Genomic DNA, 17,020 nt, shown 5'->3' with positions numbered 1-17,020 from the left:
CCCCCCCCCCCCCCCCTCCCCCCCGAGAAACCAAACAGCAAGACCCTGATCGCTTGGCCAATGCCCGAGCGATGACTCCAGCTTCCTATCTCACATGCTGTGACCCCACCGAAATGGCAACAATCATCCCTCTCCGGACCCCCCCCCCCGCGCGCCGCCCGCGCCGCCCTCAACCCCCACCGGCCGGGCGGGGGGCTGGTACAGTCGGCCCTGGCCCATCTCCTGCCTTGTGGCTGCCGCGTCAAAGGGGATGCCGTGCTCCTCGCAGATGGACTCCAGCACCGCGATCTTCTGCTCCGCGCCCGGCGCCTCAACCGACAGGCAGCTCACCAAGCCCTCATTCACCTGCCACTCGCGGTAGTGCGCGTCGGAAGCCGCGGCCTGCGCAAAGTCCTTGTACAGGCCGCCGTACTTGGAGGCCAGCATGGAGCGGATGACCGCGATCTCGGGCAGGTCGCTGCTGATGCGCTCCGCGGCGTAGATCAGGCTGCAGATGGCCTACGAGCGGGTTTGTAAGCTGGGCAGGTTGTAAAAGGGGAGGCTGTACCCAAGAGAATACACCCCTATGGTCACATCCAAAGCCTCAGAGCAGCAGGCTGCCTGCTCCCAGCAGGGCTGGGGAGCATGGGCTCGCTCCTGCATCTTTATGGCACCCACCTTCTAAAGAAAATAGATGACAGAACACTACTCCCCCCACACACAGACCCACACACCTCCATCATGTCTGGCGGCATCTCCTTGGTCTTGGCCAGTAGCTCCACGCGGACCGCCAACAGCTCAAGGTAGACCTCCAGCGTGTCAAATGCCTGAAGCAGGAGTGTCTCCCGGATGACAGACTCCACGCGAATCCGCGCATTGCCCTGCTTTCCGGCGCGAAGCAAGTCGGCCACCTCCCTACGGAAGCCCTTCAGCTGCGGGAAGGGGGAGCCGTGAGGTGCGTTGAGTGCTCAGGGGATCCCGTCGAGCCTGACAAGCCCAACATCAGGATTTTGAGGGAAGCTGCCGGGTGCCTGTCCGAGAGCCAAGCGCCAACCTGAGCATCCCACCAGGTCTCCCAAACGCACAGCAATCTGTTTCTTGTTACGTAGAAGCTTGATCCTGCTGATGCCCAGCTTGCAGTTCGTTTTCCTGGACAGGGACACCAGCTTGCTGGTCAGCACAGAGGTCAAGAGGGCAACAGCCATGGCATAGCTGCAGCAGGGAATATTCACTCGGTACTCAGCCCTCACACATCCCTCACTCACAGCTTGTTCTGGTTGAAGAGCCACTTGTTCAGCATTGCCCCGAGGGTTGATTGGGTGCTTCGGAGTGGGTCCCAGCGAGTGCGCTGAGGGTACTTGCTCCTCCTTCTACTAAGTGACTGAGCTGCACTTTGATCCCTGATCTGGTATATTCAATGATAAGAAGTGTACGCAGATGCGCAACGCCCCTTGAGAGTCTCGGCTGCAAAACGCGTTCCGTGAGTACTCAGACGGGTAAAGGGGAGTTGGATCCACGTGCTGCGCGCTAGCTGCTGGGGGGCCCCCGATCACTGCCATCAAACTGCAGGACCACTTTGATCGCTATATGATAAGCGTACATTCTAGGCACATGCTGAACGGTTTGGCGTCCCATCATCGCCTGCTCTCATGCATCAGGACCCCCTCCGGCATTGAGTCGGGGGTATGCAGGCCGCACTGGCGGGCCATGGCCGTACATAAAGCGAAATCTGGCTGTACAGAGGCACATCATGACACTCCAAACCTACCACCGTATCTGAGACTCGTCAGTCCGGGCGTGTGCACCTTGGCACTGCACGTCAAGCCCAACGCCAAGGTGCGGCTTGTTTTGTGGCTGATTGACATGCTGCGTGGGCAGCATCTCCGATGGAGTATGAAGATGGCAAATGCCACAGCAACAATGCTTAGTAGATTGCCAGCCTGATTGGTTTCGAAGTGAGGCCTCGGGCCTCATGCTCTCGTCTACTTCCAAGCGTCCTCCTCCCTGAACCATACACAGGACTCTGCCATCAGCAGTGCAGATGGCAAGCTGAACGTGTCCATCCATGCGGCTCCGCGGGATGGCGAGGCCAACTCCGCCATCACCCGGTACATGGCAGAGGTCCTGGGTTTGCGAAAGGCGCAGGTCAGCCTCATGGTGGGCTCCAAGTCGAGGGAAAAGGTAGTCAGGGTGGAAGGAGCGACTCCAGACGAGATCCTTGCAGCCCTCCGCAAAGCCGTGCCATCCCTCGTAGACGGCACAAAGCAGTCCCAAATTTCATCCTTCTTCAAGCGTGTGTAGTTTACTTTCTTGAATCTCAGCATGCAAGCACTTGTTATGGCCCGTCTATTTGCCAAATGGTAGTACTGCATACTGTGAGTGAGACACATTATGGACCCAGAGCCTGGCCGACACGGGGCTGAATTCAGACGAGAACTAATGTGGGAAAAAGCGTGGGGGGGGGGGGGATCGTGTCGAGGGCGCGATGACATCTGGGCACCGGTCAGTATTCCGCATACGGTGCGAGTGCATCGTATGTGCCATCTCCTAAGGCAGGGTGCTCAGTGCGATATATTTTGTATAGTCAAAGCTCATTGCAAATGTGCAAGGAATCAGTGCCATCTTCCCAAGCTCAATCTGCTAGTACTCGGCAGGCCACCGGCATCGTGCGGAGGATGCGCGGCGGCAATCGCAGGGACCGCCACCTTGATTGTATCTGAGGTGGATACCATGACGAGATCGGATGTGGCGCGGGCACCAATACGCACGGGCGCAGACGTGAGCGTCACCGACCCCAAGAGGCATGAAGTCGGGGGCTGCCGAATGTACACAACATTCTTGGAAGGCCCAGGCCTAGTCTGGTAAGTGATCTTGGGAGGTGAGGAAAACCCAAGAGCCGCTGCATGCCAAGGCATCTGCTTCAGCACATTGGCAGCAGTTTCACTGCGCCCCACATGCCCCCTCCCACAAGGCCGGCCAGACAATCCAAGGAGGCTGTCCCACTGGACCCACTGGACGCCCTTGACGCTTCACGGCTGGTTCTTGAGGAAGGTGTCGCCCAGGAGCTGGCACATGCCGGGCTTCCGCAGGCATTCGGCTCCAAACCTGGCAGACAGGATGAGAGCGGCATTGTCATGGAGCTCCAGCCGCACCCAGGCGTCCAGTCAGAAGGCGGCCCCTGTGCTGAGTGGCAGCAGGCATACGATGTTGACACTGGACACTTTTACTACTACAGCGAAGCCACTCAGGTTTGTATGTTGTTTTTTGGATTACATCTTGCAAGGAAGGGATGCAAGTCCCGGCACATGCATCACGATGGAGTGTGCCTGGTCAGTAGGCCCCCGAGAGCTCGCCTTGCACTCTACTGATGTGTGCCCCTGATCCCTTTCGCCCAACCTCACCCTGCAGGAGGTTCAGTGGGAGGCGCCGCCAGAGGGTTTCCTCCCCTGCGCATGGACGCAGGAGACGGCGCCCGCACAGGCACCTGCTGCGGTGCAGATCTCGTACCTGGCAGAGATACAGCTGTACAAAGCCTACCATGGGTGGCCGACGGAGGTAGCCCCAGAGGGGAAAATGGCAGGGCCTGCAGATGCAGGGGCTGCTACAGAGGCGTGCGCAGAGGACTCACCAGAGGCCATGGACGGGCCGCCAGGCAGCGCCGAAGCGATGCAGCAAAGTTTGAGTAACAGCATGCGTGTTCCTGATGCAATGAGGCCACCTGAGACAGGGTCAGGGCCATTTAAGGACCCGGCCTCGGCAAGCGGAGTGCATGGAGCCGCGGCTGTCGATGCTGGCCCTGCGCTGGCGGGCTGCATGCTGAATCTGAGCGGGGCGCCTTTCTCAAGCGGGGCGCAGGAAGGGCAAGGGGAGTCTGCGGCAGCATCTGGATCGGTGGAAGCCGGCACGACCTTGTCCAGTACGGCTGACGACCAGACAACAGCTCCATCCATCCCTGGGGCAGAGGCCATGCAGGCTTCTTCGCCAGATGCGCCAGGCCATGATGTAGACGCGGTGTGGCAGGCAGGTCAGGACCCTGACGCTGCAACGACTGCCCTCCACTCGCTGCCAGACCTTGGCGGCTCAGGGGCTCTGGAGCCGCTCATTCAGCAGCTGGAGGATCTGGAAATGGTGCGGCCTCTTATTGACAGCTCTCCATATGGTGCTGAGGCCGAAGATGGCAGCGCCGCAGTGGGCGCATCAGGGATTGAACCTGTGGAGCCGGAAAGCGCTGCAGCATCCCCTCCGGCCCCAAAGAGGCCAGCAAAGCAGCGGCAGGCCAGCCGCCGGCGGGGGCGAGACAAGACCGAGCGGCCCTGGTGGCTGCCCAAGGACGTCCCACTGGCCGCCAGCAAGTACTGGCTCCAGCGGTACAGCCTCTTCTCCAGGTGATTGATTGGTGACCCTTAAGTCATTGGTGTTGGGCACATGCCCGGCGTGTCTGCTCCTGCTTGTTGACTTACCAAGATGACCCTGACCCTGCCTGGCCCAGCTGTCTCGGTCCAGACTTCTCCAGCTCCGCAATCATTGGTTGCTCAGTGAAGAGGCCTGGCCGACTCTAGTATTGCCTCAGTCTGCTGTCTTGACCCCGCACAATACTGCTCCCCGTCAACCACCATGTGCACCCCTCACACACACAGGTTCGACGACGGCATCCGTTTGGACCAGGAGGGCTGGTTCTCGGTGACCCCAGAGGTGGTCGCCCAGCACCAGGCACGGGTGGTCCCCCTGGGGTCGACCGCGTTGGACCCCTTTGCGGGGGTGGGCGGCAACGTTGTTGCCCTGGCCGAGGTGGCGGCCGCCGTGATCGCCGTGGAGATCGACGCGGGCAGGGTGGAGCTGCTGCGCCACAATGTGGCCGTGTATGGCCTGGAGGACCGGGTACGCTGCCTGCAAGGCGACTTCTTCCAGCTCGCCGAGGAGCTCAAGGTGGCCCCAGGCTGGGAGTGACGGATTATTTTTCATGGTTGGGATGGGGTGGCACCTGGGCGGTTGACCACGGTGGGCTGGCCCTTGCTGATGCTCCTTGTCTGCCCTAGGAGACAGTCACGGTCCAAAGTGTCCCAGACTGCTCGCGACATGCCAATGCACAGGACGGTGTGCGCCCGCGCCGCGCCCCTTCCCAAGGCTCGGCGCGAGTCAACCTTCCCTTGCATGTCCTCCCTGGTCCGTCTACCCTTCCCTCCCCACTCGACGACCCTCCTCCCCCCTCGTCGCGCATCCCCCAGGCGGACTTCGTCTTCCTTTCCCCGCCTTGGGGCGGCCCCGAGTACAGCGCTCAGGCCGTGTATGACGTGGAGCGCATGGGCGGGCTGGGCCTGTCCCTGACAGGGTTGCTGGACCTGGCCTTCCAGGTCGTGGGCGCTCGGGGCGTGGTGGCCTTCCTGCCTCGCAACGCTGACCTGGCGCAGTGCGCGCGGTCCGCGGGGGGCCGGCCATGCGTCGCGGAGCGCGTAGTGCTCAACGGCTACCTCAAGGGCACCACCATGTACTACGGTGCCGCCGCGCTGCGCTGGCTGGAGCTCAGAGGGGCGGAGGAGGGGGAAGGGGCGGGGGATGACAGGCCACCGGGCTGATTGGGCCGTGCGTGATGGTTGAGAAGAGGGCGGCGCGCTTGGACGGCAGGCTCTTGCGATGGAAGTCGATCCCTGGAATCGAGGCCGCCTGGAGTGGCCCGCCGGCAGAGCATGTTCCTCTGCGCCAGGGCGGCCAACCCCAGGCAGCGGCATAAAATGTAGATCTCCCACAGCGTGACGCTCGATGTAGTGTACAGTCAGCACAGGCCGTGCAGACAGGGTGGCAAGCCAAAAAGGCCCGAGGTAATACCGGCCGGGAGAGAAGGTGCACAAGATCTTGCCCCAAGAAGGGGGGTTGCAGCGGCGATGCTGGGATTCTCAGAGTGGCAGGTTGCGACAGCGGTGTAGTCGCATTGGGGGTGCCGGCTCGCAGCGACAATGCTGGCGCCCAGGACCAGCGTCACGTCATCGTGCCGGCCCAGCCGAGGCTGGCAGGACCCTCACGTCCCCTGACTCTATAACCAGCCTGGACTGGCCCGCCGCACGCCCCAGCTGCCGCGAGCGCTGCGTCGCGGTCGGCGGCCCGCCGGCGGCAGAGCCCTCGCCCAGGAAATGCTGGGCGACGTCGCCCTCTGCATCTCGCCGCAGCGAAGACTTGTACCAGTCCAGGCCCTGCATGGGGTGTGGTGGTCTAGGCAGTGCACCAGATTCCCTCGGTACGCCTGGGCGGGGCGGCGCCATTCCGGCACCAAGGTGGCTCCCTGCCACCGGGTCACAGTGCCACCCAACGCGCGCTCACCTGCACCTCTCCCTGCGCCCCAGGCTCGGCTTCTTCGAGAAGGGGCTGTGGGGTGGGTGGCCTCCTCTTCACCCGCTTGGGGTTGGTGTTCTGTGTCGCGCTGGGTGGAGAAGGGTCGGGATACCTGGGTCCTGCCTCGCTCTGAGTCTGGTGGTCCTGCGGACGGGGATCAGGGATGGAGGATTGGTACTTCAATTTCAAGCCAAACATCCACAGTCCTCGGCTGGCCGACACCAGGCACCCTACCTCCGAACGATGGAACAGCTTGCGAAGGAATTCCATTCACCCCCAAGAACTGATGCGGGGTTGTGCACGTGCAGATGCCTGCAACGATGCCGGACCGGGTGTAGAGCAAAGGCGTGAGTATCACGTCAAACTTGAATGTACATCTTGGTTGGGAACCGACAGGAGTGCGGAGGACGTGCTCCCATAGCGACCGAGCCCACCTAATGCGCAGCATGCGCTGCAGCCGAGGCACTGTGCTATACTTCGTCGTCTACATGCGTCACCATTGGCGGATTTTTTGCGGCACTGGACCGCTGACAGAAACATACAGTGCGCTCTCGATGGTCCCAATGTCCTGCGCTGCTGTATCCCCCTACCCTTTGGTGAAGTGAAGTGGGCTGGATCACTTCGGAGTGCAAGCCAGACTGGCAAAATCAGGTGGTAAGTTGGGGGTTCGTGACATTTCAGCCTCCAAAATCACACATGAGTTACACATCATCGCTCGCCTCGCGCTCAGGTGGAAGGAGAGTATGCGCTCCCCTGCTACCGACATCAGGCTGCCTGCCACTCCCTGAATGTGTGCGGGGCAGGGAAGTTGGACTGGGCGATTCGGGATGGCTGGCCGAGCTCAGCATTGCCAAGCTCTCACCCCAGGTATCGCAGACGCCGAGTGTGCATGAAATTGAAGGGGTGGGGCAGCACAATGCGGAGCCATGAGCTGTCAAGCCACACTTTGTCCATCGCCTGTCCAGGATGCCTGGGATGTGCATGCTGCCCATACGGAGTGGCCCCCTCTCCACCTCCGCCGTCGAGCCGCGATAGCCGAGGTGGTCCTGGCAGGCAGCCTCACGATCGCCACCAGCCAAAATGGAGTGGCTGTGGCATTTTCTGAGGGTGGGTGTGGGAAGGCTGGGCGAGAACATGGTCTGATGTAGGCGGGCACTCCCGAGACTGGTCTCACGTTTGCCATTCCTTTCCGCACTGCAACCCCGTCACCGTTTCCAGGCAGCAAAGAGGGCTGCGTGCTGAATCTGGCGGCCGATGAGCACATTCATGGCATCTCTGCCGTCTCCGGGAGGCCCGGCATCACTGTCATCAGCTCTTTCCTCAGTGACGGCGGCCAGTCCCTCAGGTTAGTTGCCTGCCTTGCTGAGGTGATGGCATGAGGAGGATTGCGCGATGTACACCTTAAGAGAGTCTTCCAGTGCACAGGCATACCAACCTGGAGCCTGGCAGCCAGTGTCTCTGCGTACTGAGCGATGACTTCTGATCCCCTGCTTCCCCCTCCCCTCTCGCCCTGTGCTCACCAGATGCCGTGTTGTCAGCCTGGCAGGGGTCTTGAGGGGGACGCCGCACGACTGGATGCCGCTGTGGACCAACGAGCCCCTGCACAACCCTGGCTTCATCGAGCTGTCTGATGGGGGTGCGCACGCCCTCGTCTTTGACCCAGCCAAGGGGTGCGCTGGCGAGGGGGGGGCTTACCTCTGCATCGATCAGGAGGCCAGAGGAAGCGTCCACTCATCCACCTCTCCGGGCGGCAAGACTCCGTCACCCCACCCCGGTGCATGCAGGCAGTATAGCGTCTGGGACGTGGGGTCTCGCAGCGTGATCTTCGGGTTTGCCAGCACCGGAGTGGTGGATGCCGTCTTCGCCTCGGAGGATGCGGTGCTGTGCATCAGGCCGAGCCCGGCAGGCGGGACGCAGCGGCTGACCCTGCTGGCCCTGGTCGACGGCTCATCGATGCATGTGGGTGGGGCAGGGAGGGGCGGGGGGGGGGGATATGGTGCGGTACTCGATGCCAGGCCGGCCGCTGCAGCGTGTGCGTGAGATCGCCGGAGCACTGTGATGACTTTCACCCTTGCTTTTCAATGCTACTGCCTGTTGTGCGACCGCAAAGCCTTGCCCCACTCAATGACAGTCTCCATGCGGCGGGAGCCTGGCCCCGCGCTCCTTGGCTGCACCGCTGCTCTGGACACCTCCTCCCTCCCATGCGCCCCCCCTCCACCACAGGACACCGTCGGCCCCGGCCCCGCCTGCCCCACCCGGCGGCACGAGGTGAACGGCCCTTGGCTCTTCATGCACGGCGCGGACGGCGTGCTGCGCACGCAGTGCATCCTGCGCCGGGGCGGCCCCCGCCCGCTGCGCGCTGCGCCCGCCCCAGACCTCGGCGGACCCCTGGTCCCGCCCACCCTTCTGCACGCGCCGTGCCTGTGCCCCGGCCGGGTGCTCCTGCTGACCGGGGACAACTCCTCGCGGACCTGGGCGGAGGTCTGGGACGCGCCGGGCCGGCTGCGAGCCCGCTTCCTGCTGGCGGGGCCGCCGGCCGCCGGCGAGGAGGCGGGCGCGCCGCCGGGCGGCCCCGCCACCGCCTACCTCTGCGAGGCGCAGGCCTCTGCGCTGGTGCTGGGACGTGGCGGGCGTGGCGCCTGCCTCCACGTCATCGACCTCGCGTCGCTGACGAGGCGCTGCGTGCTGGAGGGCCACGCCAAGACCCTGGGGCCCGTCACCGCCCTGTGTCTGGACGAGGCCGGAGGCCGGCTGGCCACCGGCGACGCGAGGGGCCATGTTCACCTCTGGACCTGACCTTGGAGGGTCCCGTGCTCGAGCCCTGCACCCTTCGGGCCCGATCTGTAGATCACAGTGGAGCAGGCGCCTGCTGGGCGGCTGATGCGGGAAGGTTGGAGGGGCCAGCGATGCAGGCAGGGCAGCCCATCGCATGCCAGGGGGGAGGGGGGGAGCAGAAAAGCGTGGAGCTGCAGGGAGCCAGGGCCCCCCGCTCGAAAGAGAAATGGCTTACAAGGGAGGACAGCGCCAAGACACCCAGGGTCAGAGGACCGAGGGCCTCTCCAGCGAGCTGATCAGGGCGCCGGGCTGCGCGGCAAACAGCTCCGCCAGCCGCCTCCGGCCGTGCGCCCCCCGGTCGGTGATCAGCTTCAGCTCCGCCAGGGAGATGAGCTTGATGTTGACCAGCCTCACATCCGTCAGCGGCATGTTGGGGATGAAGGCAGGGATGCCTATTGGGTGTGTCATCGAGGGGAAGGGGAGTTTTGGGGGCGAGGAGGTTCCTGTCGAAGAAGAGCGGGCGGCGCTGCGTCCCCGGAAACACAAAGCAGCCCTTCCAGCCTGCTCCTGCACGCGATGAACAGGTGTCGCCCACCTAAGGGCGATTCCCTGCCCCATGACCACCCGGCCCCACCCTCGCAGCGCACCCATGCTGGGGTCGTGGAGGCCGAGCAGCGCCCCCACGCGCCCCGCGCGGTTGACGTGGGCCCCGCGCGCCGCCTCAGGCACCGCCTCGGCCACGCCCTCGGCCTCTGTGGACAGCAGCTCCATGTCATCGATGATGGAGCGGATGGAGCCGTGCCCCGCCGCCAGCTGGCTCACCGTGAACAGCAGCTGGAACTGCCAGCTGGCCTTCACGTCCGCGGGGGAGGTGCCCAGCTCCGAGGCGGGGGTCTCGATGAAGAACTCCAGGGAGTAGCCGTTCACGTTGCCACCACCTGTCATGAGGGGGGGAGAGCCCGAAGGGCGGGCTACATCGAGCGCCTGCCGGTGGGATCTGAGTGGCAGGGCGGATGCTGTTCAGGATCATCACCGCCATCCACCCGTCGGCCCACAGCCCGCAGCTCACTCTCTTGCACGTCGTCAAAGGGGTCCGACAGGCCGTCGCTGACCAGGAGGACGGAGCCGTTGGGGCGATGGATCAGCCGGAAGCTTTGCTGAAGGGCTGGCCACTTGGGACCCGTGGCAGCTGCTGCAGAGAGGTTCTGGCTCAGGGCAAAGGGCTCGAGGGTGCCCAGACTGCTCCATAGCTTCTCCCTGGCGGCCGAGCTCTGCTCCACCAGGTCCTCCACTGCAGGGAAAGTAGTGGTTGAGACATCAACCCCAGCTGCCCTTCTCCCAGGGGCTAGCCCCCCCCGGGGCTCCCGCCCCTGGTCACAGGGTAGCACTAGTCCCGGGAGCATTCTGGGGTCACAAGGGTTCGGCGAGGGAGTGGGGGGAGGGGCATGCGGAGAGTCTCCGCACCTGATACGCCCGACCGTGGGTTGAATAGATTTAGGGGCTGCAAGTACTGGTCCCCATTGGGCTCATTCCCGTTGGTGCAGCACCGGAAGAAGCTGACAAATCGATTGACAGCTTTCATCTCTGGCTGGGGTTCATCTGCGTGCCATCCAGCGTGAATGCCAACCCTCTGGCCCTCGAGTGCCCCGGCCACAAGATCGGTGACCACCGCGTGAGGGAGCTGGTGCAGTCACCCTCTACTCGACACAATGATGCCGCCTCTCAACGATAATGTGCGTCTGGAAGTAGAGTTGGCGCCTCTGTTTGTCGCCAAGAGTCTTTGACGAGGTGTTGAATCTCTTGCAGGCATCACACGTGGAGGGGTCGAGATCTCCATGCGACGCCACAGTATAAAAAGGCAAGTCCACAGTGGATGCGGCAGTGTCCCGTCGGTGTTGCAGAGCATAAAGCACTTCAATCCATAGATACAAGGAAATGAGGCGCATTGCTCTCATCGGTCTCTTGACCTTATTGACAGGAGCCTATGGGCAGGAGGAGAAGCCTGGATCCGCCGTTGTCCTGAGTAAGGCCCTCTGTGAGCTCGCGACTGATATGATTCTGCTATACATTTATCCTGGTTGCCCAATTATCGCTTCTACGTTACACTTGCAGCCCCCGAGAACTTTGATCAAGTTGTGAATGGTGGCAAGCACGTCCTCGTCAAGTTCTACGCTCCCTGGTGAGCTGGCATACAATTCGACCGTTGATCTACAGTTTTAATCGGGCTAGGGGTAGATCAGGCCGTGCTGCGCCCTCGCATCCCCGTCTCGAACTTCTCCGCCAGCCCTTGGTGCTCGATCACCAGATGTGCCCATGGGCAGGCATGGGTGATGGGGCGAGCCTCAGCCACTCAACACCACTGTTTTATCATGCCCATGTTGATGTACCTGTCCATAGGTGCGGTCACTGCAAGCGTCTGGCCCCCATCTGGGAGGAACTGGCTGACGCGGCTGCTGCAGACCCCCGCCTCAGAGGACGGGTCGTGGTTGCCAAGGTCGATGCGGATGCACATCGGTCACTTGGCGACCGCTACGGCATCAAGGGCTTCCCCACCATCAAGTTCTTTGGTAGGGGGAAACCCACAGCCGCTCCTGCAGAGTAAGAAGGTGTCGGGTGGGAAGGGGGGGGCGGCTTCTGTCTAGTGAAGTCAATGACGCTTAAATTCAATGTCGTATCACCTCAATGAGGCTAATTTTGGGGAAGCAGTTTTCCAGAGGGATGCCGTCATGGGCACCACCCATCAAACTCAATACGTGGCGCCATGCTATCCTGTGACCGGCCTCCATGTGCCCAGGATCGACCACCACCCCTCTCCTGCCCTGTCTCTCCCTGCAGCTACTCTGGTGGACGCACCCTGGAGGCGTTTTCTACCCTCCTGACTGAGAAGGTGCAGTCGGATGCCCATGCCCGTGTCGAGTTGCTGGACACCTTTGCCTCCAAGTTCTTGGGGAGTGCCGATCAGGCCGGACTCCTGGCCCAGACAGAGGAGGCGGTGCTGACTTTGACAGGTGGGGAGGCTCGTTTACTGTGGTGTAGGGCAAGACCTGCTTGAGTGGAGGTGTATGAGGGGTTGTTTTGCAGGAGCACGATGGAACTCACCCCAGTGGCATCTGCATGCTCATGAACCTTCCCCTCCCCATGTCACTGCACCGCTGCAGGTGAGGCTCAGGCCAACGGTGCCCTGTACGTGCGGTACATGAAGAAGGCCGTGGAGAAGGGCGCGGCCTGGGTGGACACGGAGCTGGCTCGCCTGGAGAAACTGGCCTCGGGAGCAAGCGCATCCGGTGCCAAGGTGCAAGAGCGCTCTGTGTGGGGAAGGGTGAGGGGACTCGCCTGTGATGCATGGCGGCGCTCTTGCTGTGAAGACGGCGTTCACATGCTCGAGACGCCTCAAAGCGAGGATGAGGGGGAAGGGCTCCGCCTTTGCTCGAGTCTGGATTGACGAGCCGTGGTGCGAATCTCTTCTCACACATTTCACTTCACAGCTGACTGAGATTGGGAAGAAGCTCAGCGTCCTCTCTGCGTTCAACAAGGAGAAGCTCAGCTCTGAGTAGGGTGCAACATTCTCCATGCCGGGCGCAAGAAGTTCACAGTATGTCGACTGGCCCTCTGTGGGGATATACTCTTGATGATGGGCTGTGATATTCTTGGAAGCCTTGCTACATGCCCCCACAGGGATCAAGAGTTGATCGCTTAGAATGGGGCAGGCGTGCCGTGGCAAGGTCCGGAGTCACCAAGACGATGCATATTGCGCGCGATATGCGCATGGGTGTGTGCTCACTCGACGCTTGTGACCATGTCCCCACTCGATTCCCACGTCTCCATCTACGCTGCTCCGCAATTCTGCCGTCCTCCTCTAGAATTTTGTTGTCGAGCTCTGATCCAGCTTTACAAGGCACTGTCGCTGCCAACAAGACGCGCCGCGTCAGCCCCCACCTTCGTCTCGCCTCGGCGAGCCTGAGCCGATGAAAGGGGACACAAACCTGGAGGTGTCCTTCACGGACCTTCGGTTCAAGGTTCAACTCAAGGATGGAAGCACGCTAGAGGTCCTGAAGGGGATCAGCGGCCAATGCAGACCGGGAAGGGTGCTGGCCATCATGTGAGCGAGAGGTTTCGTGGTGGGTGTCAGGGCAGAAGGCAGGCGCATGGGGCAAGCTACTGAAGGGTACCAGCTCAGTAATGATTAATTTTTACAATTATAGTATCCTCTGTGCCTCCATCAGGGGCTCCTCCGGCGCAGGGAAGACCACGCTGGTGGGTGCCGGAGTGGGGGAGAGGGTCGGTGGTTCTATCAATCGCAGTACGGGCACCCATCTCAGAAACCACCCCATCATACCCACCCCTTACACCGTGAACCCTCTTTAATAGCTCGACATGCTGGCCAACAACGTCTACGGGGGCACCCAGACGGGGTCTGTGTATGTGAATGGAGCTCCACGCCAGCGCGCCGCCTTCCAGAGGCAGTCATGCTATGTACTGCAGGTCCGGGGTGTCTCGGCCGACATGCGAGGGATGGGACCTTTCTGTGCTCCTTGTGCCCACGGCTTCTTCGTGGACCTGCCATTGTGGCCTTGCACTCCGACCTGCGAGGGAACCCCCTTCCCTCGCCCCCGCTGGTACAGAGGGATGTCCTGCTTTCCAGCAGCACGGTTCGGGAGGCCATCACGCTGAGCGCGCTGCTCAAGCTGCCCCAAACCATGACCCGGGAGGAGAAGCAGGCGCGCGTGGATGAGACCCTGGCAGAGCTGGTGAGTGTGTGGGCTGCTGATGCTCGAAGATGATCCACTTGCACAAGAGGCTGTTGCGCCGGCTGCCTCCTCACCCTTCCTGGCCGCTGATTCAAATCCTCAGTGATCCCCTTCTATTCCGGCCTCCCCCCCTCCACACCGACTTCCTCGCTTCACCCCCAACACACAGGAGCTGGAGGGGTGTCAGAACACGCTCATCGGAGACGACCTTATCGGCATCAAGGGCATCAGCGGCGGCCAGAAGCGGCGCGTCTCGGTTGGCATCGAGCTGGTGAAGGAGCCCGGCATCCTCTTCCTGGATGAGCCTACCTCGGGCCTGGACTCGGAGATGGCCGTGTCCCTCATGACGCTGTTGGTGCGCCTGGCGCGCAAGGGCAAGACGGTGAGCGACTGGATGTGGAGAGCTTGGTTGCATGGATGCAAGTGTGTGAAGGGGAGGTGGGGAGGGTTGGGCCCAGTGGAATCAGACCGCTGTTATGTAGGCGTTTCAAAGGACGCAGTTGGTGAAGGGGGATGTAGAGCGAAACATTGCGAGGGCTGGCCCTGCCCGCGGCTTGTAAAGCGCGTTTGTATTCTCAGGCCATGATGCGTGGATGTTAGTGTGGCAGGCTGCTGACGGTGCGGCCCCTCATGTAATCCCTTGCCCCTCTCCCAGCCACAAGGTGCACTGCCCATCCTCCCCCCCCCACAAAACCACCCCGCGCACTAAACCGCCCCCTCCCAAAAAATCTCCTCCATCCTGCAGGTGGTGGTCACCATCCACCAGCCCAACTCGCTGATCACGTCCAAATTTGACGACTTCATGCTCCTCGCCGATGGCCGCACCGTCTTCTCCGGCGCCTGGTCGGACGCCCTGCCCTTCTTCGGCGCGGCGGGGTACCCCTGCCCCGCCTACACCAACCCCTCGGACCACTTCCTGAGTGTGCTGAAGGAGGAGGGGGCGCGGGATAAGCTGGTGGCACAGCACGAGGCCCTGGCCGCCAAGGACCTCGAGACGGGGGATGGCAATCTCACCGCGCTGCCCGAGGCGCTGGCGGTGGAGGGGCGCAGCCGCAGCATGCTGGAGCAGGAAGAGGCGGCGCAGGAGTCCCGCCCGGACGCCCCCTTCGTGAGGCAGGTGGCGCTGCTGAGTCAGCGCATGGCGCGCATGTGGGTCCGCAACCCCGTCATGCTCATGTCCGAGCTGGCGCAGTACGGCTTCCTTGCCGTGTTCATGGGTGAGTTGGGGTTGAGAGGAGTTTAATTGGTGTGATGAGCGTCTGCGATCAAGCTGGGGGGGGGTGCAGCCTCTCGCCACACGGCCAAGGCCATCAAGTGCTGCACCCCATCAGAATTTATGCCTGATCAGCTGAGACATCTCCCCCTCCCTTCAAAGGCCTAATGTACCTGAGGCTGAACCACTCCACAACTACGGGCCTGTCCGACCGGCTGGCCTCCCTCTGGTTCGGCCTGGCCATCCTTTCCTTCACACCCTCCTACACCGCCGTCACCATCTGGGACAAGGACCGCTTGCTGCTCCGCCGCGAGTCCCAGCAGGGCATGTACTCGGTGAGGCAGATGGGCGCGGGTGGGAGCGGAGGGCTGCCGGGCAAGGCGGGACCTTGGCACGGGAGGCCAGTCCGTGCAGAAGCATGTGCCAGCCCAAGACTCGGAACCTGTGCCGCCGCCGACGCAGATCCCGGCGTGGTTCCTGGCGAGGACGCTGACCGTGACTCCCATGCAGATTGCCCAGGTGCGGGTCAGGGGGGTGTGAACGAGGGGGTGCTGCATCCTGCAGGGCCTTCAAATCTGGATGTCTGATGTAGAGGAACCTGCAGCTGGAATGTTTGGGGACAAGCTGCCATGTGCCAGGACTTTCTCTACTGGACTGTGTAGTAAGGAGCGTCGGCCAATTATTTGGAAGCCATTGTCAAACCTCTCCACCACCCACGTCCTCACACGCCTACAGACCACGCTCTTCTGCTGCATCTCTTACTGGATGGTGAGTTGCAGGGTCGTGGCCTGGGCAAACTTGCTGTCGCAGGGTGCAAATCTGGCCAGGGTTTCCGTGTGGCCGACTGGGGGGTTGACACATCTGCAAAACAGCTTGAGACAGTCTCCCCAAGCATTCAGTCCCTGCTCCCGGGACGTCCCTCCCCACCCCGTGCTGTTTCAAAGCGCCCAACATGTGCCGCTCCAAACACGCCAGCCCCCACTACCCGCCCCATCCCATTCCCCTGCGCCAGATTGGGTACATTGGCCGCCCAGGGTCCTTCTTCGTCTACGTCCTGGTGTACAATCTGTTCCAGCTGGTCAGCGAGACCATCGGCATGCTGTGCGCCATGCTCACAAAGAACAGCACCTACGCCATCCTGGTGAGGCTGAAGGGTAGGGAGGGAAGGAGGGCCGGACTTTCACCTTCCAGCCTGGGTTTGACACTGTTCGCCTGATCCTGTGTGCGGGTGCTCGCCTCTCTATTTTAAACATATCTTCACGCAACTAGACACAGCTCGCACCCCCCCCCCCTCGCCCCCTCACGCCATCCAGGTCCTTACCTTTGTCCTGCTGATCCTGCTCAGCTTCAGCGGCTTCCTGGTGTCCAGCATCCCGGTCTACTTCAAGTGGGTGGGCAAGATGAGCTATCTCACCTACGCCTACACCGCCCTGGTCCAGAACGAGACCCAGTATCTGACCCTGTACACCCCGGAGGGCGCCCCCGTGGCGGCTTCCACCCTGGTCCCCAGCCAGATCCAGAACGGGTTGTCCATCGCGGTCAACTGCGTCATCCTGGCATGCATCTACCTCGGCTCCAGGCTCCTGGCCCTTCTGGGACTGGTCGTCATGTCCCGCTTCCGATTCTTGTGAGGTCACCTGGAGCTCCTGGATTGAGACTCGCTCCGGGCCGGTGTCACCAGCATCTGGCTTGGTAACAGCAGAGCAAAGGCTCGCTCAAGTCCCCCTTCTTCCTCGACACTGGGACCCAAGAATGTCGCGTGAAGGTTTGTCAAGGAGGCCGCTCCTGCACCGTTCCCATGAGTGTCCAGAGCACCCCATACTCCCTGCGGTCCTATCCAGTGTACCCTTCAGGCCAAACTTGCGCCTTCCACATGGAGGCACCTGAGACACTTCTTCCCCATCGAAGACCGATGTTAGACGTCCCTTCGCCACATGATGCTTGTCCAGACGCACTCCTGTCACGTACCCGCCGCCAGTAC

At 62.1% G+C, this 17,020-nt stretch overlaps 5 protein-coding genes across 5 annotated transcripts in view; 3 read left to right on the top strand and 2 right to left on the bottom strand.

The window, feature by feature from the left end:
• Positions 1–1,184, bottom strand: part of F751_5609 (IST1-like protein) — a gene marked incomplete at both ends in the record, with an annotated part of 3,090 nt that extends 1,906 nt beyond the window's left edge. The window contains 3 exons of the mRNA XM_011402330.1: positions 181–498; positions 714–911; positions 1,047–1,184. Of these exons, the coding sequence (XP_011400632.1) occupies positions 181–498; positions 714–911; positions 1,047–1,184 (654 nt within the window). The remainder of the gene's footprint in view (positions 1–180; positions 499–713; positions 912–1,046) is intronic.
• A 502-nt stretch (positions 1,185–1,686) lies between these two features.
• F751_5608 (Trimethylguanosine synthase) lies at positions 1,687–5,552 on the top strand (the record flags this gene model as incomplete). The annotated part of the gene is made up of 5 exons (XM_011402329.1): positions 1,687–1,815; positions 1,999–2,160; positions 3,388–4,364; positions 4,617–4,905; positions 5,205–5,552. 5 exons carry the CDS (start codon positions 1,687–1,689, stop codon positions 5,550–5,552), a joined length of 1,905 nt encoding a protein of 634 aa, XP_011400631.1.
• Positions 5,553–7,383: 1,831 nt separating this feature from the next.
• Positions 7,384–9,099, top strand: F751_5607 (hypothetical protein; the record flags this gene model as incomplete). Its single annotated transcript, XM_011402328.1, has 6 exons — positions 7,384–7,414; positions 7,522–7,648; positions 7,827–7,973; positions 8,088–8,262; positions 8,527–8,610; positions 8,905–9,099. The coding sequence occupies 6 exons, from the start codon at positions 7,384–7,386 to the stop codon at positions 9,097–9,099; spliced, it is 759 nt and encodes a 252-aa protein (XP_011400630.1).
• A 243-nt stretch (positions 9,100–9,342) lies between these two features.
• Positions 9,343–10,660, bottom strand: F751_5606 (hypothetical protein; the record flags this gene model as incomplete). The annotated part of the gene is made up of 4 exons (XM_011402327.1): positions 9,343–9,530; positions 9,726–10,016; positions 10,148–10,369; positions 10,543–10,660. The coding sequence occupies 4 exons, from the start codon at positions 10,658–10,660 to the stop codon at positions 9,343–9,345; spliced, it is 819 nt and encodes a 272-aa protein (XP_011400629.1).
• Positions 10,661–11,447: 787 nt separating this feature from the next.
• Positions 11,448–16,670, top strand: F751_5605 (ATP-binding cassette sub-family G member 2; the record flags this gene model as incomplete). Its single annotated transcript, XM_011402326.1, has 12 exons — positions 11,448–11,563; positions 11,914–12,086; positions 12,237–12,397; positions 13,447–13,560; positions 13,701–13,826; positions 13,996–14,208; positions 14,572–15,043; positions 15,202–15,374; positions 15,502–15,558; positions 15,775–15,807; positions 16,052–16,180; positions 16,353–16,670. 12 exons carry the CDS (start codon positions 11,448–11,450, stop codon positions 16,668–16,670), a joined length of 2,085 nt encoding a protein of 694 aa, XP_011400628.1.
• Between the last annotated feature and the right edge of the window lie 350 nt (positions 16,671–17,020).

This window comes from Auxenochlorella protothecoides (assembly GCF_000733215.1).
Source record: "Auxenochlorella protothecoides strain 0710 unplaced genomic scaffold scaffold66, whole genome shotgun sequence".
NCBI lineage: Eukaryota > Viridiplantae > Chlorophyta > Trebouxiophyceae > Chlorellales > Chlorellaceae > Auxenochlorella > Auxenochlorella protothecoides.
This window is presented reverse-complemented; position numbering and strand designations above follow the sequence as displayed.